At 49.9% G+C, this 22,316-nt stretch overlaps 1 protein-coding gene and 1 non-coding gene across 2 annotated transcripts in view; both read left to right on the top strand.

Moving 5' to 3' along the window:
- GALNT2 (polypeptide N-acetylgalactosaminyltransferase 2) overlaps positions 1 to 15,345 on the top strand; it is a 179,133-nt gene extending 163,788 nt beyond the window's left edge. Inside the window, exons 12-16 of the mRNA XM_068981629.1 lie at positions 2,641 to 2,733; positions 3,237 to 3,320; positions 4,888 to 5,014; positions 8,667 to 8,786; positions 12,983 to 15,345. Of these exons, the coding sequence (XP_068837730.1) occupies positions 2,641 to 2,733; positions 3,237 to 3,320; positions 4,888 to 5,014; positions 8,667 to 8,786; positions 12,983 to 13,138 (580 nt within the window). The 3' untranslated portion in view covers positions 13,139 to 15,345. The remainder of the gene's footprint in view (positions 1 to 2,640; positions 2,734 to 3,236; positions 3,321 to 4,887; positions 5,015 to 8,666; positions 8,787 to 12,982) is intronic.
- Positions 15,346 to 21,086: 5,741 nt separating this feature from the next.
- On the top strand, positions 21,087 to 21,159 carry TRNAS-GGA (transfer RNA serine (anticodon GGA)). The gene has a single exon. It is a non-coding gene; the product is annotated as a tRNA-Ser (tRNA).
- Positions 21,160 to 22,316: the final 1,157 nt, after the last annotated feature.

The following is a 22,316-nucleotide window of genomic DNA, read 5'->3' as shown; positions in this document are numbered from 1 at the left end:
CTAAGGCCCACTTCACTTCACATTCCAGGATGTCTAGCTCTAGGTGAGTGATCACACCATCGTGATTCACTGGGTTGTGAAGATCTTTTTTGTACATCTGTGTATTCTTGCCAAACAGGAGATGGCAAGAGTGAACATCAACATTCTAGGAATGGACTGGAATGTGTGAATTTGACTCAGATGACCATTATATCTACTACTGTGGGCAAGAATCCCTTAGAAGAAATGGAATAGCTATCATAGGCAACAAAGACTCTGAAATGCAGTATTTGGATGCAATCTCGAAAACGACAGAATGATCTACGTTCGTTTCCAGGGCAAACCATTCAATATCATGATAATCCAAGTCTATGTCCCGACCAGTGATGCTGAAGGAGCTGAAGTTGACAGTTCTGTGGAGACCTATAAGACCTTCTAGAACTAACACTGGAAAAAGATGTCCTTTTCATTATAGGGGACTGGAATGCAAAAGTAGGAAGTCAAGAAACACCTGGAGTAACAGGTAAATTTGGCCTTGGAATACAGAATGAAGCAGGGCAAAGACTAATAAAGTTTTGCCAAGAGAACTCACTGGTCATAACAAACAGCCTCTTCCAACAACACAAGAGAAGACTGTACACACTTGGACATTACCAGATGGTCAACACCGAAATCAGATTGATTACATTATTTGTGACCAAAAATGGAGAAGCTCTATACAGTCAGCAAAAACAAGACCAGCAGCTGACTGTGACTCAGATCATGAACTCCTTATTGCCAAATTCAGACTTAAATTGAAGAAAGCAGGGAAAACCACTAGACCATTCAGGTATGACCTAAATCAAATCCCTTATGATTATACAGTGGAAGTGAGAAATAGATTTAAGGGCCTGGATCTGATAGGTAGAGTGCCTGATAAACTATGGACAGAGGTTCGTGACATGGTACAGGAGACAGGGATCAAGACCATCCCCAAGAAAAAGAAATGCAAAAAAGCAAAATGGCTGCCTGAGGAGGTCTTACAAATAGCTGTGAGAAGAAGAAAAACAAAAAGCGAAGGAGAAAAGGAAAGATATACCCATTTGAATACAGAGTTCCAAAGAATAGCAAGGAGAGAGAAGAAAGCCTTCCTCCGCAATCAATGCAGAGAAATAGAGGAAAACAATAGAATGGGAAAGACTAGAGAGATCTCTTAAAGACAACTAGAGATACCAAGGGAACATTTCATGCAAAGATGGGCTCAATAAAGGACAGAAATGGTATGGACCTGACAGAAGAGGTGCCAAGAAGGATATAGGCCCCAAACAAATTATTTTATTAATTGTAACTCAGATGATTTGAAGGCTCCCCACTTATAGCTCAGTTGGTAAAGAATCCACCTGCAGTGCAGGAGACCCCAGTTTGATTCCTGGGTCTAGAAGATCCCCTGGAGAAGGGATAAGCTACCCACTCCAGTATTCATGGCCTTCCCTTGTGGCTCAACTGGTAAAGAATCTGCCTGTAATGTGGAGACCTGAGTTTGATCCCTGGGTTGGGAAGATCCCCTGGAGAAGGGAAAGGCTACCCACTCCAGTATTCTTGCCTGGAGAATTCCATGGACTGTATAGTCCATGGGGTCCGTAAGAGTCAGACATGACTGAGCAACTTTCCCTTTCTTTCACTTTCCATTTTAAAAAGACCTTTCTAATAGGGGAACAATACCTATTCTTGTAGAATATGAATATTGTCTCCCTAATGTATTTAATCTTAGAAGCATGGAATGCCTTTATATGGGTTCTGAAAGAGAACTGGCTCTCAGCCCAAAATGTGAGTGTGCTTTGGAGCAGAGTCCAGGGATACTGGAGCAGAGACGCTCACTGCCTTAGTGCTACTCCGCAGATGCTCTAAGGAGAACGCTGGCAGGAGAAGATGCTGGTGCCGGGCATGTGGCGGCCTTTAGTACATATCTTACATTCCAAGGTAGCTTGTCCCACTGGCCTTATTGATCATAGGTTGTTTCTCTCCGTGATTGTGAGATGTCAGCGTGGGGTCTTCTGGCCTTCTAGAGAAGCCTGTTCTGCATAGGAGAGTAGGAACCCCAAATGTGGGGAGTATACTACTGTCCCTCACTATCTCTGGTCCAAACAGGGTGCTCTCAGCTCAGCTCTGCCCAAAGTAATTTAATAGTAACTGTGATTTGCTCTCAACTTTCCCAGAGCTGTTTGGTCATAGCTCTCCATCACAGGCGTGATGAGAAAGGCCAGAGAGAAGAGGTCAAGGATTCTTGGTTTTGCTCCCTGACACCAGCCTTCTGGGCTACACAACAAGAGTTACTGAGAGTGATCCTCTTCAGTCCTTCTTGGTGGTACAGCCACGTCCCTGTTTTAAAATAGCTCCCTGTGCAGTCATTATAACTTTGACTTTTGCTCTTTGACAATCTGTGTTCAAAGAAAGATGAGGAGGTTGTATTTGTTGTTCAGTGATACCTGCTGAATGCCAGCCACCTGAAGACACCTAGGGGTGGGGGACAGCCTGCTCCCTGATCCATGTGGGCCCCTGTCAGGCCGCCAGCCCCCCAGAAGCCTGACCCTAAAGCCTCCGCAGCACTTGCTCAGTGCAAACCAAGCAGCGCCGATGGAGAGAAGGCAGCTCACGGCTCAAGGAGACTTGTTTTGTTTCTAGTAACACCCGCCGGGCAGCAGAGGTCTGGATGGATGAGTACAAGAACTTCTACTACGCAGCAGTGCCTTCTGCCAGAAATGTCCCTTATGGAAAGTGAGTGTGGCCCATGGCCTCTCGCTGTTTTGCTTCTTGGGATCGTGTGTGTGTGTGTGTGTGTGTGCGCAACAAGGGCAGGGGCAGCCCACACGTGTGTGTGTGTGTGTGTGTGTGCGCGCGTGTGTGTGTGTGCACAACAAGGGCAGGGGCAGCCCACACGTGTGTGTGTGTGTGTGTGTGCGTGTGTGTGTGTGTGCACAAGGGCAGGGGCAGCCCACACGTGTGTGTGTGTGTGTGTGTGCGCGCGCATGCGCGCTTGCAACAAGGGCAGGGGCAGCCCACGCTGTAAGCCGATCAGGTGTCAAAGAGGGGACTCTGCTCAAGGGTAGCGAGGGCCCTCTTGGGAAGCACGGGGGGACAGAGGAGTCCAAACAGCAGTGTGGATGATCCAGTCCCCACTGCCTGCCCCAGCTCTTTTTCTCATCGGCAGATTTCCAGGTTTGATGTAGAGCCCATCTGTTTTTTAAATTTATCTTAAAGAATCTTGTCTCCTTCTCCAGTATTCAGAGCCGACTGGAGCTCAGGAAGAAACTTAACTGCAAGCCTTTCAAATGGTACCTGGAAAATGTCTACCCAGAGCTAAGGTGAGGCCCCGGGGCCGGGTGCTGCTTCAGAAGGACTCGGAGGCAGCCAGCGCCCACCGGGTGCAGGGCCTGGAGGTGGAAGGAAGGTCGTGTTAGGGGGAGAGGCCAGGAGCTGTGCCCCGCCGCTGTCCTCAGGCTTCCCAAGGGGGTGCCCTTGTCCCCAGCCCACAGGCTCCCCCTGCCTGGGACTCCCCCTTGAGGATCCTTTGCCCCCTGCAGTTGTGTAGGGACTGAGACCAAGGCTTGGCCAGCAGGGGAGAGCGCCCAGCAGAGGCTCAAATAACCACACTGGCCTGTTGTTTTAATGCCTGCCCACTCGCATCCTGAGGCACAGCAGGAGGCCTGTGGGTCTGTGGGCTTCAGGCTGCTCTGGACTTCATCTTCTTAGAGGAGTCAGCAGACAGGGCTTGCCTCAGGGGGGCACATTCCTTTCTCTGACTTTTCCCAGTGTATTTCACAGCAGGTAATGTGTCTGCACACAGAGGCTGTGACTGTGGAGTCACCACCATCCCCTTCTGTGCTAAGGGGCTCTCAGAGCCCTGGCCACAGAGCTTCGTCTGAGGCCACACGGCCTCTCTGCTGCTGTCCACTTACCGCGCTCTCGGGGTCCCTCTGCCGTGTTCCCCACACCCCCCGGGAGGGGGAAGAACAGCAGTCCCCTCCCTGCCCGCTCTGGGCAGGCCGGCGGCAGTGTAATGTCCCAGCCGTTGCCTCTCCCTCCGCAGACCAGGGGCTCACAGCAGTGGACCACAGCCCCTCCTGGCGCTTTAGTGTCACTGGCCTGTGTGACCAGATGCAGTGACATTACAGCAGTTTTGACCCGAGATCCCCGGTGATTTGGGGCGACCATGGGCCCTGTGCCACGTGGGGTCACATGTGTAAAGCATTCACACCACAGCCATGGGTAGATCGTCCAGCCTCGACCATGCCCAGCAAGGGGGGCACCAGCCTGATATTTGTGCTGCATCAGCGACACTCTCTGCCTTCCCTGCATGAGCCTGTGGGCCCAGCCACGCTGAGGGCTGCTCTGTGGCCCCTGAAGCAACCCCACTGAGGAGGAGGGCGCACAGCAGCACGCAAGGCTGGTGCGCAGCCAAGGCAGGCCCGGGGCCGCCCCGCCACTGTGCTCTCTTGCTCTGCTGGCACCAGGACACGTGGCTGACCCACCTGTGTTCTCCCCTCTCTTAGGTAAAGGTTAGTCTTCAGTCTTGGAACTTGGAAAGTTCCAAGCAGCAGGATCTAACCACATTAATTGCTTTTCTAAGTGACTTTGAACAAGTAACACTAAAGAGAAAAGGAGCATTTTCTTTCCAGAAAAATTTCTCTGGTACAAAACAAAAAGACTGCTTCAACCTAAAATTCTCCCTGTAGGGTCAGGGATTGAGAATCTTGAAGCCATGCCGTCTCAGGGTGCAGCTGGGCCTGTGTTGGGGGCGCCTGACCTGAGGGTGCCCTTACTCTCTCACTGCCTGGCTCCCTTCTGAGGGCTCTGAGCACAGGTTGGGGGCTGGGCAGACAGGGAGCCAGCAACCCTGAGTGCAGTGAGTGACTGTCTCCTTGATTCCAGGGTTCCTGACCATCAGGATATAGCTTTTGGGGCCTTGCAGCAGGGAACCAACTGCCTGGACACTTTGGGCCACTTCGCTGATGGTGTTGTTGGAGTTTATGAGTGTCACAATGCTGGGGGCAACCAGGTACGTGCATGGGGCACCAGGGAAGGTGAGGGGCCTGAGGCCACACTTCCTTTCGCCACCCTCCTCCTGAGATGGCCACCCGCTCACAGCTGGCCTCGGGGTCAGAGGGGATGTCCTCCTGGAGCTGTGGTCAGCCTTGGGCGGGCTCTGGTGCGCAGGGCGGGCGACCTGGGTCTCCCCTCCCCCCATCCTCCTCTCTGCACTGACACCCTGGGCCGTGTGCTCATCCCAGGGCACCTGTCTGCATCTGTGCCTGCCCAGGTCTGTGTGTGCAGGTGCTTACCCACAGCTGCTAGGGCTGCCCATTAGATGATAACAGCTTATATGTGAACACTCACAGCTCTGTCCTCATGGGAAAGGAGGAAGGTGAGTGAGGACTTGACAGGCCCAGCTGTGGTCTGTCTCCCAGAAGACAGTGTTCTGGAAAGTGGTTTTCCTGTGAGTTGATAACAGGCATGTGGTAGAATGAGGGCTTTGGACACAAAAATGGCTGGGCAGTGCTGGGTGCTGCCATCTACTTTTAGGGAGCCTGCCATTGGAAAAAAGTCACTTGAGCTCAGTGTATCCCAGAGTTTTCTTTAAATGGAACTATTTTCAAAAGAGGGTGCCTGCCTTTGTGTGAAGTTGGCTGTGCTCCATCCTCTTGAGAAACGTCTAGACAGATGGCAGCCTCCGGTTCCTGGCCTCCTGTCTGCTCCGGGTGGTGTCGTCTCTGTGGTTGTCCAGACGTGTGACAGGCGGGACGTGGGGAGCAGACAGCCCCCAGCCGGCTCCAGCTCATATCCCAAGGCGGGCTACCTCCCTGGCTCTCAGCAGAAGAGCCCAGAAACTTTGGGGCAGCATGGATCCCGGGTCCCACGCACAGAAAGCCTGATTGCATGAATCTGGAATTAGAGCATCAGGGTGTTTGGAAGCCCTCCAGGCTGGGTGGCCCTCCGTGAGTGCTGGGCAGGGAGGGTTTCCCAGCAGGAAGGACTCAAAGGGGCAGGTAACAGCAAGGCGGTGCGACACTTCCACCCCCAGTCAGGGAGCACCGTCCTCCGTGGACCAAGCTGGACGCAGTGAGCCCCTCTCCAGATCAGACCGCCCTGTAGTCCTCTGTGTGCGGAAGAGAAGGCTCTAGATCTGCACCACTCAGCACAGCACCACTGGCCACATGTGGATGCCCAGCACTGGAAACTGGTGAGGCTAACAGGGTGTGAAGTTCTCACTGTATTTCACTGCAACTCACCTAGCCACGCGCGAACTAAATAGCATGTCCTTATGGGAAATTGGACGCGGCTCTGAAAGGGTAAGATGTGTCATCTGGTTTCTGGCTGGGCCTCAGCAGACACACAGGAAATGGGAAAATTTAAGAGTGGCAGCTTGAAAAAGTACTTCTTAAATATTCATGAACTTTATTTGCAAATTTAGATCACTAACATGCAGCAGAAAAAGGAAATGGCAGCAATCTCTGCTGCTTGCGTAGCTGAATTAGTTTTTCTGGGATTCAGTGTAAAGTCTGTTTTAAAGTAATGAAGTATACGGTAGCAGGAAGATTGTAGAAACATTCAGATGTGAGCTTTCCGTGGAGATCAGCAAAGCCCCCAACAGCTTCCAAGAACAATTGAAAACCCCTCCCCATACAGAGGGCTGCCCCATCACTCCTCTTACTAAACGGAGAGGCAGAGCTCCGTGTCCCTGTTGCACAAGGACACCTAGAAGAACGGAAGGTGCAGGCTCTGCCCCCTCCTGGCACCTCCGTGGCGCTGGGTGCTGCTTTGAGGCACCCTACTCCCCCCGTCCCTGGGAGGGACAGCCTCCTGGAAGACTGGAACCACCCTCACAGCCCAGCATGTGGCCCTTCTGAGAAAGCGCTGCATACTCAGAACCAAGAGCCCCGGGGACGGGTGGGCACAGGGCTCTGGGCTTCCATGGAAGACAGGCCACACAGGTTCTTCTCCTCTAGGACTTTTCAGAGCCTCTCATAGGCTACTGGTAAATTTGCAACAGTGACAAATGGTCCAAATTCAGTGTTTCCCAAATTTACTTGACCTGGAAGCAACTTTTCATAGAATTCCTACTGGAGTTCGCTTTGAGAAACACTAATCAGAAGGTGAGAAAGTTGAAGCTGCGGGATTCGAGGGGGCTGCCTAGTCTGAACCCCTGTCGGGACAAATAAGCCTCCCCATGGCCCAGGGGCTCTCCCTCCCTTTCCTGGATGTGGCCCAAGCCTCTGCCCCACAGCCACCCCCTGAGCTGGACTCATATCTCACTGTTGAGTGGGTTGGGGGTGCATGTGTGGCCCCCAGATGTTAACACTGTCCTGATAACAGACCATCTGCTCCAAGGTGATTTAGGTGAGGAGCAATGAGGCTTCTTTAAAAGATTCTGCATCCTTCCCTTAGCTCTGTCCCCTGAGAGCAGAGAACAGGAAAACAATCTCTGCACAAAGCTTAATTGTGCCTCATGTTACACGACACAAGCACTAGGGTGATACCTACTCTCCCCACAAGGGACAGAGCCTCTGGGGAGCAAGACCTGGCCTGTGTGTTCCCTGCCATGGGTCCAGACCTGAGAATGCCCTTAAATGTGCGGGCACTCAGTGGACAGTCACTGGGTGGATGAGTAGACAGATGAATAGACAGATTGACTTACAGCAGCTTTCCTTGGGGTACAGAAGAAGCAGAGAGGGCACCTCCTGAGGGATTCTGACTTAGAAGAGGCTCCAGGTCCTGGGGCCTCCTGTGGGTTTTATCCTTTTGCAAGCATCAAGTCCTAGAGTGAAGGTCAGAAGCCGTGTCCTCCTGCCTCCACTGTGACCCTGCCCAGAGCAGACTTCCTACCTCCTCTCCTGCCTGGTCATACTCACCCATCGCGTCCCCTTCTCAGCCTCCTCCCCTTTCTCATGCTCTTGTTTAGTGTTCGGAATAAAGGGTTCTGCTCTCAGCTTTTAAGGGATGTGTGTGTGTGCGTGTGCGTGTGCGTGTGCTCACATGTATGTCTATTCTTTAAGATCATAGGCAAATTATTTCAGCACTTTCTGGCTCAGTTTTCTCATCTGTAAAATGGAGTTAATAATAGCCTCTCATGGGACTACTGTATAAAGGGCTTAGAACAGTGCCAGGCACATTCTAGGCACCCAGGGCTGGCTGTGCCATGTGAGGGCAAAGACCTGGATCCATTCGTAGGGAGCTCACAGAGCTTCACACGCATCAGTAGCCTGGCTTAGTGGTTGGTAGTGAGGCTAAATGTGCTGTATGTGGTTTATAATTTCACACAGGACAGCCACAGTCATAAATGCTATTTCCAAACTGTACCTGTGTCAGGCCAGAGTCATTCCAAGGAAACGTTGGCCCTAACTGTCCACCCGTGGGTGACAAGCTGGGGCTGCAGTGTTCACAGCTCACAGTTAATGATGGAGGACGGAGTGTGGAGCGCTAGCCTGTGTTTGGGCTGAAGTACTTACTGGCGTTGGCCTCGTGCTCAGAGGTGAAGCTCCTGACACTCCTGCTGGAGACTTGCTCTTGGGCACAAAGTCCCTTGCTGGCCCTGAGCTGGTTGGGGCTCCTGAAGCCTGTTCCCTGCATGCCTCCCTTCTTGGGCCTTTCCTCACTGCATCCTCACCCCGCAGCCCCGTGAGCCGAGCCCTCACCTCGGGTTTCTGTTGCAGGAATGGGCCCTTACCAAGGAAAAGTCGGTGAAGCACATGGACTTGTGCCTGACCGTGGTGGACCGGGCACCTGGCTCCCTCATAAAGCTGCAGGGCTGCCGGGAGAACGACAGCAGGCAGGTAGGTGCCAGTAGGGACGAGCCCGAGCCAGCTCCCCCCTGCTCCAGGGCTGGGGTCTCAGGGGCTGGGTGTTCACTGGGGGCACCTGTGACTTGTGCCGTCTTGTGTCCCCACATGGAGCCCCTGACAAGCTGTGAACACCCAGCAAATCCTGCACTGGGGTCACTGTGAGGAGCACGGGATGGGTGTCACACAGGCCAGTCCATCTGCTACGGGCCACTTCTGCCAGAGTTCACCATCCTAGGTATTTATCCTATCACCTCTGGATTCATCTCTTTATGTGGAGCCTCCCCTTTAATAGGCTGCAGAGGCAGGGCTGTGCTTTGCAGCTACGTGTTCAACTCCTGTGCAGGTCAACGAGGGCTGGGCACTGGGGTGGGAGTGCCAGCACCAGAGGTGGTTCCCGCTCCCCCTGGGGGGCCAGATGAGCCAGGCTGGGCCCTCCCTGAGACAGGCCTCCTGTGCCAGGGAAGACTGTGTCTGGCGGTGCCTGGGAGCACCTGATGCATGGGGGTGCTGGTGGCTGGGGTATGTGGATTGCAGCTCCCTGCCGCCAACCCTGCCTGGAGGCACGGACCCCTGGCCTCAGAGCCAGGAGTGACCTGGCAGAGTCCCGGGCTCTGGCTTCTCTGCAGCACCGGAGTGGCCCAGGGCAGCCCGCCAGGAACCAGGCTGGTCGAACCAATGGAGTTCAGTTTTGCTTTAAAGATGAGAGTTCGTGACTTTACTCATGAGAAGTTAGTGAGACAGTGACCTACGAACCAGCCTAGAAAAGATAGTGGAGTTCATGATAACGTCAGCTCAGAGGAGGTGTTTCACTTCCTTGCTGATGAACCCCCAACCCTGAAGGGAAAGACCTGCATTTTATAAAACAGTATGAAGAGCCCTTTATTTCTGAAGCCAGAGGCCTAATGTGGCTTATATCCTCCCCACATCCCTGGACATTGTTTTTTTGGCTGCACCGGTTATCATTGTGTTTGGAACTAGGGCTGACTGTCATCCTTGTGACAGGTGGCAGCTCTTCTAAGCCGGTATAACTATTCTCTCTTCAGTTTTTTTAGCTTTTGAACTTAAGTACTTTTGAAGACTCCCATTTTAAGAATTGTGAAAATTTTGCTACCAAAAATCTTTAAGAACATACCATTAAATTACTGTTAATTTCTGAGTTTGGGGGTTTTGTGGATTTTTTTTTCCCTTTCCTTTTCCTTTCTTCCTTTCTTGTCATTTACTGTAAATGCTGCACATCGATATTATGTATCAGGACATTGGTTATTTTTATGCCTTCTTGGTTATAGCTGTTATCAGAGTGCCAAGACTATCGCCTACTGTTTGCTCACCTGCAAATCAACTACTTCTAATTTCCAGTTAAGGCAGTTGTTTCTAGTTTTGGCTATTTTCTTTCTACCCATTACAGTCTTTGGAATAAAAATTGAATTTAAACACACACACACCTCCTTTGGAGACATTATCATGAACCTTGCTGTCTTTTCTTTTTTTTTTTTTGGCTGTCTTTTCTAGGCTGGTTTGTGGGTCAGTATTTCATTAACTACTCATGAGTAAAGTCATAAACTCATTTTTAAAGCAAAGCTGAACTTCCACTGGTTCAGCCGGCCTCATTGCAGGTGGGGTGCACTGGCTGGGCTGCATGTGGGATCTTAGTTCCTGACCAGGGATGGACTTGTGCCCCCTGCAGCAGAAGCACAGAGTCCTAACCACGGGACCACCAGGGAAGGCCCCCACCACTGGACATTTTGAAGAGAAATTCCACGTTTTTGTTTATTCATTAAATATTTTTCCTTTTAAGTTTATAAATTGTAAATGATTAAGGTGCAAGTAGATATGTTACACACACACACTCAAGTTATCTTTTTCAAACCATTGAGAATGTACATTTACGTTTTTTAGCTGGTGTTTTCTGATCTGTGCCCTGATGCTGCCTTGGGGGCAAAGCCTTATTTGAGCCCAGGGGAAGTGGCTAGTGCAGCCCCTAAATGACTTTCCCCGGGCACCTGGGCTTATTCTCTTCTGTCCTTCCTCACGAGACAGGCAGGTCTAGGGAAACTGAGGCCTGGGGCCTGCTGGAGCCAGGACCCCACACGGGTTTCCTACCCACCACTCACTTATAGAAGGGTGCCCGGGACAGCGCAGCCCAGACCAGGCCCCTTGCTTGGATCCCAGGTGTCCGGAAACACTTGCAAATTCTCTCCTTTGTCCCCCACCTGGTTCTGGGTGCCCCCTGCCCTGCTCTGCCGAACCCCATCTGGTCCTTAAATGCCTATCTGTTTTGATGTCTGTGGCACCCAAGTGAGAAGGAGGGACTGTTAAACAAAGGAGTCCCTGTTCCTGCCCTGACCTCTTGGGACCTGCCGGTCGGCATTAGGAAACATGAGTCAGGCCAGGTGTGCTGCCTGGGTGTCAGGGCAGGGGCGTCTGTGCATAGAGGAGGGATAGCGTGATGACCTTATCTGAACTCCAAGCCTTTGTTGCAGACATACAGATGCTCCATCTCTGGAGGAGTCTCCTACAGTGAGAGCTTGCCTGTTAGAGAAGGTGTGGCCCTTCAGTGGACCCTCAGCATTTGAGAAGTCTGCCTGCCCCACCACAGCCCTCTGGGTCCAGGGCTTGAGGCCGCCTTCTGCTGATGGAGCTGGGCTTTCAGCATTTTTTAAGCCCTCCATCTGGCTGACGCTGAGACACAGGCAGAGCTCACTGAGAGACCAGTCACAGTCCATCCATCCCACATTCTTTGTCAAACGGGTCCTGGACACTCAGAGTGACACACGGATGTTGGCAGTACAGACACATTTCACGTGACAGCAGGAAAATAGCAGCTGTGACAGCGAAGGGGAGAGGAGTGAAGGGGGAGGCGATGGGAGATTGTAATACATTTCACTGTTGGCAAAACTCCCAGCCAGCAGGCTGGATCAAGAGGCTTCCCAGGTCCCCACAGGCGTATCCATGCAGGGCCCTGTGTAGCCAGTCCCAGTGGAGAGCTCCTCCCCACTGTGCTTTGCCTCTTTCCCACCTTAGTTACTTGCCCTTTGAGAGGAGGCTCCTCAGAGAGTTCTGTTTCGAAGCTTCACTGTCTTGCCAGTTGAAACATTTGGCTTCCAGGCACATCTGTGTATTTGTGTTATGACTGTGCATTTGCAGAGTCAAAGGAGAAAGGAAAGCAGGAGTAAGAAAATTGAATTCCATGGTGTCCAAAGGATTTGCAAAACTTCCGACAGAAAGGAGCCTCAGTGCACACAGTGTAGAGAATTAATTAGAATCACAGCCTGCATTAATGAAGGGAGAGCTTTTGAAAGAAAAAAGCATGTTACTTTTTTTAAGAACAAACATTAGAGATTTTTACATAGGGATGAACAACAGGGTGAGAGGCCCTCAGGTTTCCTGCAGCTGGGCTGTGGGCTTGTTTTCTGGTTTACCTGGTGGGCTGGTCTGGGTTCAGTGGGGCACAGGTGTGTACACACAGGAGTATGGTGTTACACCCTGGACACCACATGTGGAACTTAGCAGGCTGTACCTGGGGACTCAGGGTGGCTGAGATGGGCTTCTCACGCCCATCAAGGTGGAAAGGGTGAGACCAGAGAGAGTGGAGAAGTGGGCTCCCCAGCACAGCGTTCCATCCATACCGGCATCCACTTCCCTCTCATTTGGCCGCTCCCCATCCCTCTGGTACAGCACAAGGCTCTGAGTGTAAGTGGGCCCTCGGAGGTGACCGACGCTGGGCTGGGCAGAGCTGCCTTTAACAGCCGGGGCAGCCTGGGCCCTCCTGGAGCCAGCCCGGTTCCTGTGGCTCCTTCCTCGGGGGAAATACCCTCAGATGAGGCCCTTCTTGTGAATGAGCACAAAGTCCCTCCCGGAAATCCTCCTGTGTGTCAGGTCCTTGTTAAGACTGAGGAGGAACAAGGACCCTGAGCCCAGGGCTTGGATGAGGAGATGCCAGAAGAGGGGGAAGGATGGGGCAGGAAAGTGGTCTCCAGAGAAGAGGTTTTGAGCTGCAAACCCAGTAGAGCGCGCTGGTCTCTTCTTGGCCCTCAGAGACATCTGTTTTGTCCCAGGGCTGCTGTACCCGCCTGTCCCTTGTAGTCAGGGACCTTGTCTTGAGCGGGGCCAGCAGACCCAGAGAGCAGACCCCCTGCGTCCTCCCCTGTCGGCACCCCTGTTGTAAGGTGTCCTCCTGTCTTTTGCAGAAATGGGAGCAGATCGAGGGCAATTCTAAGCTGCGGCATGTGGGCAGCAACCTCTGCCTGGACAGCCGCGCAGCAAAGACAGGCGGCCTGAGCGTGGAAGTGTGCAGCCCAGCTCTGTCGCAGCAGTGGAAGTTCTCGCTCAACCTGCAGCCGTAGTGGAGCCTCCCACGTCTGCCCGCGCCTGGCCACCCAGCGACGAGCACGTCATCAAGTCTGTTTCTTAAACTTTCCGAGAAACTATATACCTCAGTATTCCATCATGGTCTGCAGGTCGGGAGACCTCAGCGCAGTGCGGGCGGCACCAGAGCCGCGAGGAGATGGAGCTGCCGCGCCCTCCTCGGCCCTGCGCCCCGGCCGCCCAGCGCGCCTACGGAGCACCGCGCCCCAGAGGGTGGACCGGGAGAGAAGGGGCGCCCTGCGCACAGTGAGGGCCCCTCTCCAGCCTCCACCCAGATCCAGACATCTGTGCGGGGTCCACCCCGGTCACGGCCACGGTGTTTCCCCGGGCCTGCCTCCCAACTGTCTTACCAGCGCAGACCCCTTCCATGTGGTGTACCTGCTCTCTTTGGATATGAACTTTTCTACGGTGGGACACTAAACCCAGATATATATGAGGAGAGAATGTACGGTCAGTTCCTATGGTTTCCGTAAGTCATCCTCATCTTGTAATTTCTCCACAAAGCTCATCATAGCCGTGAGGAGGAGGGGCCGGCGGGAGGAAGGGGCTTCCATAGCCCCCGGAGCCTTATAGGTGAGGTGGTGCCGCTGTGCCCGCTGCGTGGTCCCCCTTTCCACCCCCGCGGCGACTAGCGCTGCTCGGAGGCCCCGACCCCAGCATCTTGGTTTGGCTTCAGCTGGGAGTCATGCTGTGTGTTGAAATCCACTTTTTGTGCCCTTGGTGTCTGTAAACCCTGGATGGGTTACTTATTTTGACATATATTGCTTTCGGTCTTTATAAATTAAATTTCTTTTTTCTAAGGATAAAGTTGAGTAAAAAACAATCTCCCAGCTCCCAGTGATGGTGGGAAGCTGTCACAGGCAGCATGGGGCGCCGTGTGAGGGCCCGGGCGCGCTGGGCCCTGTCCCGCCTGCCTCAGGGGCTTTGGGTCAAGAATTAGGGAAAGTGAACACCTGCTCGTTGACACTGAGGATTCAGGGTACAAACAGGAGCTTTGTGGCTTAGGAAGGAGGCTTGTGTCAGCATAAAACACGAGCCAATTGTAAACTAAAAGTCAAGCAGGAAGAGGCCTGAGCCCCTCTCTGACCGCTGGCCTGGCCCGCAGAGCCCTCCTGGCCTCTGAGGGGCTCGCATGCAGTGGTGGCCCAGCTGCAGCGCCCGCAGGAGGGTGCCCCAGTCACTCCCGGGATTACTGCCCTCCTGTCTTCCTGCGCCCCCTGGCCCAATGCTTCAGGTGCCAGACCTGATGAGGAGTCACATGGGCACATGTCCTGGCCCCTCTGGAGGGCCTGGGTGGTCACAGGGAGGTGGCCCCAAAGGGTTCTGCCAGGTAGACAGTCTGCCAAGTGCAGCTCTTTCCTGCCTGTTTCTTCTAGGAAAGGGGATGCTGGTCTTTCTTCCTCCACTGCAAAAGCCCCACATGGCTTTGCTTCATGACAGTGTGCTCAGGCCTGGAGGCCTGGCTGGGTGACTTTGTCCTGTGCGTTTTGCCCCTGCCAACCAACCAGGTGTATTTTCAGCAGACAGGGAGGCCCTGGTTGGATTAACTCTGCACACCCCTATCTTCAGAGGCTGATCTTGACCACCAGTAAGCTCTTGGGATGAGTCCTGGATACCTGTACAAGGCTGCTGAATGCAGGTGGGCCAGGAAGCAGTCACCCAGCCCTTGGGATCCATGGTCAGGCTACTACTACTGTTAGGAAAAAAAAATCCCATGAGTGGAAATTAAATTTGGCTTTCAAGTGAAGCAAATTGTCATCAGATTCTTGACAAATCTTTCGCCCACACACCTCCACCCCACCCAGAAGTCTTACCAAGCTTGGTAACATCAAGATGGGTCCCCCTGGGCCCTGGGGGGCAACTCCCCATCCCTGAGCTGGTGGGGGTGGTAGCCTTGGATGGTGTGGGCGTTGCGAGCAGAGGTGGGCTGGGAGGGCTCTCTAAGGTGAGCTATGTTTACATGACACAGTGTGCCAAAGTGACTTACTGTGGCTGCATTGCTTTTTAGTCATTGGGACTGCCCCACCCTCCCACTCCTGTTTTTACAAGTAAACTTTCTTTCCTAGGAGCCCTTTGAGCAAAGCGTGGCAAAATTAGTTGTCTTCTCTGTGCTGGTCTTTGTTATGTCTTCATAAAAGCTAAAATGATGGTATATGTGAGTATGTTTTGCAGATTCAAAATATAGTTTGGTAATTTTTTTTCCAGTTGATTTTTAAAAAGAACTGCTGTACAGAGCTTGTACTTTGTCCATTTTATAGATGGAAACCATCCTTGAAAATTGTTTAACTTAAATAAAGAGAAGATACTTTATAGATACGTGGTCTTTATCGGATGGATGTGACTGATGTTTGGGGACTGTGATTATGGTCTGTCTTGGGTGGGGTGGGGGGTGCTCAATCACCACTTCTTATCACACTCTTAAAATGCATTCACCTTTTACTGCTGCACCTTTTGACATTTATTCTTATTTGTAATAATAGCCATTACCATTTGTGTGCCAGGCCCCATGTGGAGTGCTTAAATACATCCTCATTGTCTCTTCAGTCACCTAGGGGGATAGCATTATGGGCTGCATTTTACAGTTGGTTTGGGAAGCTGATTCTTGAAGCTGTTAGCCTGCTCAAGGTCACAGGCTAATCTGCTCAAGGTCATACGACTAAGTACTCACCGGTCAGCCTCGGGCACTGAGACCCAGCGCCTGCCCTCTACATGAGGCAGGGGAATGGTAAGGGGCTGCTGTCATCACAGCTTTAAGAGTATTTTAAATCCCTATACTATTCACCAGTTATCTGGGCTCTCCACTTCCATCCCAGGCTGGCTGAGTTCTTCCCCCTCATCCTCAGCCTTTGAACAGCTCCACAGGGGTGTCAGGGAAACACAACATTGCCAGTGCTTTAGCAGTTTGCAGTGAGACTGGGGCGGCTGAAAAGATTTACCAATGAGTGTTTTGAACTTTCTGAAAGCCCCATTCTGCTTTAGGAATTGTGTGTGTGTGTGTGTGTGTGGCCTTTAGGAATTGTGTGTGTGTGTCAGGGGCCTTTAGGAATCGTGTGTGTGTATGTGTGTGTGTGTGTGTGTGTTTCCTGCTTTGACTGCAGGGAAAAGTTCATTCATCCAGTAAATATTTTCTGAGAAACTATGTTGCACTAATACCCTGGAGACCTAGGAGGGGAGGAAATGTTAAAAGCCAGAAAAAGAGAAAGCAGAGTGTCCAGCAGGCTCCAGGTAGGGTATTTAGAGACCAGATTGAGTAGGTCTGGTCAGTGGTGGAGGCCGTTTCTGCGGAGAGGGGAGCTGTATGAGCCACGGGCTGGAGCAGGGAGGATCAGATTTGCAAAAACAGAGTAAAATACTTATGCCAACTCAGCAATTAGATTCTGTAATGTATTTCACATTCTGAAAAACGTTCAGCCAGAAAAATAAAATGTTCACATGCCCTCTTCTGTCCATGGACTCTCCTAAAAGAAGAAAATTCTCTTCATAGATGTTGTTATATATTCCTGAGCAACTTACTGATGATACAATATATATGTATTTGATTTATGTATTATGTGTACCTGGATATGATAAACATCCTATTTACAAATGTCATTGCATCTGTGGGGTCCCAAAGAAGCAGTCAGAAATATTTGCCCGGCAGCTCCTGCCTGAGCGCCTGTGGGCCCAGCCTGGATGCTGGGCGGAGGCTGCGGAAAAGACCATCACTGGTCCCTGCCCCAGGTTACATCCAGGGCAGTCTGATTTTGAACCACACTGATGACAGTTAGGGAGATAGATTCAGTCTTAGGCGGCCCTGGCCTCCTGAAGGTAATGAAGAGAATCTTTGGGGTGGTTAGGGGTAGGGTCCCCCATCGAGGGCCAAGACATGGGGACTCAGAGTGGTGCAGGGTTGCCGAAGAACTTCCACAAATTAACTGTCCATGGTGCTCTTGAATTGTACAGAATTCTCTACTGAAGCACTTTCCATTAAGAATGTCAGAAATCCCAAGTAAATGCAATGTAAATTAAGATACATTTATTATCTCGTAAAACAGGAAGGCCCAGGGTGACAGAGTTCCAACTTGATCCTGGGACTTGACTTCATTGTGAACAAACTGGTTTCTGCCTCACCACCCCCTGCCTGCTCCCACCTAGATGCAGAAAGACAGTGAAAAGGAAGTGTTTCCTGCTGCCCCGTCCATCTTTCTCCTTCTTGCCTCCTCCTCCTAGGGCAGACACACGTTTCCGAGTGACCGCCCCACTCCCTGCACAGACCTCTCAGGCCCCATTGCCCAGAACTGGGTGCTCAGGTGCCTGGGCCATGGGCAGCGGTCACCTCCCAGCACCACCATCCTCACTCCTGGGCACATCTGCTGGCCAGGACAGGGAGGGGCAGTTGCTCAGGCAAACACTGTGCCCACCACACTTGTCATTCCTAAAAGAATTCTGGAAGCAGCTGGATGGGCAGGGTGGCCACATGGTCACAGGTTCCTGCATCCTTCATGAGAGGAGGCTTCACCCTGGTCCTCTGGTGTCTGCTGGCAATGTGGGGCCCCTTTGTTTTCAAGTGAGTGAGACTCATATCTTGAGATCACCAAGACAACTAATGATACTAAGGTGATTATCAAAATATTTTTATAATATGTGTTTCTTAATGTGTTAAATAGTCCACCCTCATGTCTGATAATTGCTGTAAATTCAAAGTAGTGATGAGCATAAACAATAGTGTGAAAAATCTACAGTTAATGTGATGTGAAGATATCTGATTTGTGTGTGTCTGTGTGACGAAGTGCCCAGTTAATTGGCTTCATTCAGTTAGGAGTAAATATAGCCGTCATTTTTTTTCCCGTCGAAGTCCCTGGGCCTCCTAAATGCTAAGCATCTCAGAGTAGATGCCACCTGTGACCCACAGCTGTGCTCTGGGACCAGCTCTATGCCTCAGCGGCCATGTCTTCTCACTGTAGGACAGTTGGAGTCGGGGCAGCAGGAAGCAGAGCCCCACAGGACCCCCAGCAACCTTGACCCTGACCTTGGCCCCAGCCTTGATTCTGAGGGCCAAGTGGGACAAGCCTCTTGCCCAGTTTACCCACATTGAGACTGTCCTCTTTCTGGTCCAGCAGGAGGGCAAGGAGCCCCTGGCAGAGTGAGGCAGGGAGAGGCAAGCGGGCTGGGAATCACTCCCAGAAAATGAGGGAGGCCTGGGGCGCATACCAAGTTCAGAGAGGCCCTCACCGCAGGCTCCTGCCTCCCAGCCCTGTCTCACCTTAGGAAAGTCAGGTCTGAGAGACGGGGCAATCTGCTCGCCTCCCGAGGTCATGGTCACGATAAGAGGTGAGATGTGACAACATCCCTGGCTGGGCTTCCTCATGCAGGCAGTGGCACTTGTGAGCATGCAGGGAGGGACCTGGAACACGGCCTGGGGAAAGGCTTGTTACAGGTGCTGAGTTTTCAGTGAGCAGGTTCACAACACATGATGCTAAAGCTTGATGCTGAGAAACAAACCCCGCTTTTTACTTTTTTTTTTTCTGATTGAAGTTCAGAGGGTGAAAGGGGGGCTTCAGTCCCTGAGTCTCCGAGGAGCTCAGCCACCAATCTGTGGCCCCCCAGCACCTCCCTCTCCCCAGGCTCTCCCCCTACCTCAGAGGAAGGAGGGGAGGAGGCCGGCGGGGCTTCCCAACCCAGGTTCAATCCCTGGGTCGGGGAAATGGCAACCCACTCCAGTATTCTTGCTGGAAAATCCCATGGACAGAGGAGCCTGGTGGGCTATAGTCCATGGGGTCGCAAAGAATTGGACATGAATGAAGCTTCCACTTTTCACTTTTCTTCCGAGGAGCAAGTGTCTTTTAATTTCATGGCTGCAGTTGCCATCCACAGTGATTTTGGAATCCAAGAAAATCTTTCACTGTTTCCATTTTTTCCCCATCTGTTTGCCATAATGGGGACTGGATGCCATGATCTTAGTTTTTTGAATGTTGAGTTTTAAGCCAGCTTTTTCACTCTCCTCTTTCACTCTCATCAAGAAGCTGTTTAGTTCCTCTTCACTTTCTGCCATTAAAGTGGTATCATCTGCATATCTGACGTTGTTGATATTTCTCCTGACAATCTTGATTCCAGCTTGTGATTCACCCAGCCCAGCATTTCACATGATGTACTCTGCATATAAGTTAAATAAGCAACCTTGATGAACTCCCCTCTCAATTTTGAATCAGTTCATTGATTCATGTCCAGTTCTAAGTGTTGCTTCTTGACCTGCATACGGGTTTCTCAGAGACAAATAAAGTAGTCTGGTACGCCTACCTCTTTAAGAATTTTCCACAGGTCTTTGTAATCTACACAGTCAAAGGCTTTAGCATAGTCAATGAAGCAGAAGTAAGATTTCATTCTTTTTTATGGCTGAGTAGTATTCTGTATAGAACACCACATTTTCTTTGTCCATTCTTATGCTGATGGACACTCAGGTTGGTTCCATATCTTGGTGTGTGTGTGCTCATTTGCTAAGTTGTGTCCAGTTTTTGTGACCACATGGACTGTAGTCCACCAGGCTTCTCTGTCCACGGGATTTTCTAGGCAAGAATACTCTAGTTGGTTGCCACTTCCTCCTCCAAGTTCATATCTTGGTAATTATAAATAATTCGGCTGTGAACACTGGGTACTTGTATCTTTTTGAATTAGTGTTTTGGTTTTTTTTTTTTTTTTCCAGACATATACCCAGGAGCTAGATCGCTAGATTATATGGTAGTTCTATTTTTGTTTTTGAGGAAACTCCATTCTGTTTTCCCATAGTGGTTGCATAAATTTACACTTCCACCAACAGTGTACTAACGTTCCCTTTTCTCACTTGTTTAATCGAGTTAGTTTTGTTTTGTTTTTGATACTGAGTTGTATAAGCTGTTTATATATTTTGGATATTAACTTCTTGTCGGTCATATCATTTGCAAATATTTTCTCCCATTCGGTAGGTTGTCTTTTCGTTTTGTCAGTGGTTTCCTTTGCTGGACAAAAATTTTTAAGTTTAATTAGGTCACATTTGTTTATTTTTGCTTTTGTTCCCTTTGCCCGAAGAGACAGATCCTTAAAAATACTGTCGCAATTTCTGTCGAAGAGTGTTCTGCATATGTTTTCTTCTAGGAGTTTTATAGTTTCTAGTCTTACATTTAGGTCTTTAGCACATTTTCAGTTTATTTTTGTAGATGGTGTGAGAAAATTGTTCTGATTTCATTCTTTTAGATGTAGCTGTCCAGTTTTCCCAACACCATGTATTGAAGAGACTATTATTTTCTTCATTGTATATTCTTGCCTTCTTTGTCATAGATTAACTGGCCATAAGTGCATGGGTTTATTTCTGGGCTCTCTATTCTATTCCATTGATCTGTGTCTGTGTTTGTGCCGGTAGCATACTGTTTTGATTGCTGTAGTTTTGTAGTATAGTCTGAAGTCAGGGAGTATGATAAGTCCAGCTTTGATTTTTTTCTCACGTTTGCTTTGGTTATTCAGGGTTTTTAAATTTCCATATAAATTTTAGAATTATTCATTCTATTTATATGAAAAAATGTAATGAGTACTTTGATATGGATTGCATTACATCTGTGGATTGCTTTGGGTAGAATGGACATTTCAACAATATTAATTCTTCCAATCCAAGAATACGGGATATTTTTGCCATTTCTTTGTATCATTTAATTTCATTCATCAATATTTTATACTTTTCAGAGTGTAGGTCTTTCACTTCCTTGGTTACCTTTATCCCTTTGTATTCTGTTCTTTTTGCTGCAATTGTAAATGGGATTGTTTTCTTGAATTCCTTTTCTGATAGTTCATTATTAATGTATAGGAAAGCAACAGATTTCTATATATTAATCCTGTATACTTCAACTTTACTGCAACTTTACTGAGTTGATTTATTAGCTCAAAAAATTTTTTGGTGAAGGCTTTAGTATTCTCTGGGCTTCCCTGGTGGCTCAGAGGTTAAAGCGTCTGCCTGGAATGCGGGAGACCCAGGTTCGATCCCTGGGTCAGGAAGATCCCCTGGAGGAGGAAATGGCAACCCACTCCAGTACTCTTGCCTGGAGAACCCCATGGAGGGAGGAGCCTGGTAGGCTGCAGTCCATGGGGTTGCAAAGAGTCGGACACGACTGAGCAACTTCACTTTCACTTTCACTTCACTTTTAGTGTTTTCTATATACAGTATCATATCATCTGCAAATAGTGACAGATTTACTTCTTCCTTTCCAATTTGGATACCTTTTTTTTCCTTTCTTTCTTTTCTCATTGCTGTGTAGGACTTCTGATGCTGTACATCAAAGAAGTGGCAAGAGTGGGCATCCTATCTTATTTCTAATTTTAGAGGAAAGGCTTTCAGCTTTTCACTGTTGAGCATAATGTTAACTGTGGGTTTGTCATAGGTGACTTTTATGATGTTGAGATACGTTCCTTCTGGGGCTTTCCTGGTGGCTCAGTGCCAAAGAATCCTCCCCCCAATGCAGAAAATCCAGGTTCAATCCCTGGGTCGGGAAGATCCCCCAGAGAAGGGAATGGAAACCCACTCTCCAGTATTCTTGCCTGGGAAATCCCTGGACGGAGGAGTCCATGAGGTTCCAAAAGAGTCAGACACAACTTAGTGACTAAACAGTGAGATGCTCCCTCTACACCAACTATGTGAGAGTTTTTGTCTTGAATGGATGGTGAATTTTGTCAAGTGTTTTTTCTGTGTCTATTGAGATAATCATGTGATTTTTATCCTTGCTTTTGTTAATGTGGTATATATATATCACAATGATTAATTTGAGGATATTGAAGCATCCTTGCATCTCTAGGATAAATTCCACTTGATCATGGTGTATGATCTCTTTTATATATTGTTGAACTTGTTAATATTTTGTTGAGGATTTTTGCATCTATATTTATCAAAGATATTGGCCTGTAATTTTCTTTGTAGTATCAAAGAGGATTGTTCTTAACCCGTATAATCTAATGGAATCTGTCCTTCTAATGGAAGGTTTCAGACTTCCTTTGGACTGTTACCCCTTTCTTCTTTCCAGTTTCTCCCTTTTGGAAACGGAATGTCTATCCTATGCCTTCCCCACCACCCTTCCTTGTTGTAGCAGCGCTGGAAGACTAATACAGGCTTTCGCCCTCATGAATTCCCAAACCCATGTGCACAGCTCAGATTGGCCTCCT

Source organism: Capricornis sumatraensis, chromosome 10 (assembly GCF_032405125.1).
Source record: "Capricornis sumatraensis isolate serow.1 chromosome 10, serow.2, whole genome shotgun sequence".
In the NCBI taxonomy this organism is placed as follows: Eukaryota; Metazoa; Chordata; class Mammalia; order Artiodactyla; family Bovidae; genus Capricornis; species Capricornis sumatraensis.
The sequence above is the reverse complement of the archived record's forward strand: the minus strand, read 5'-3'. Positions and strand labels throughout refer to the sequence as shown.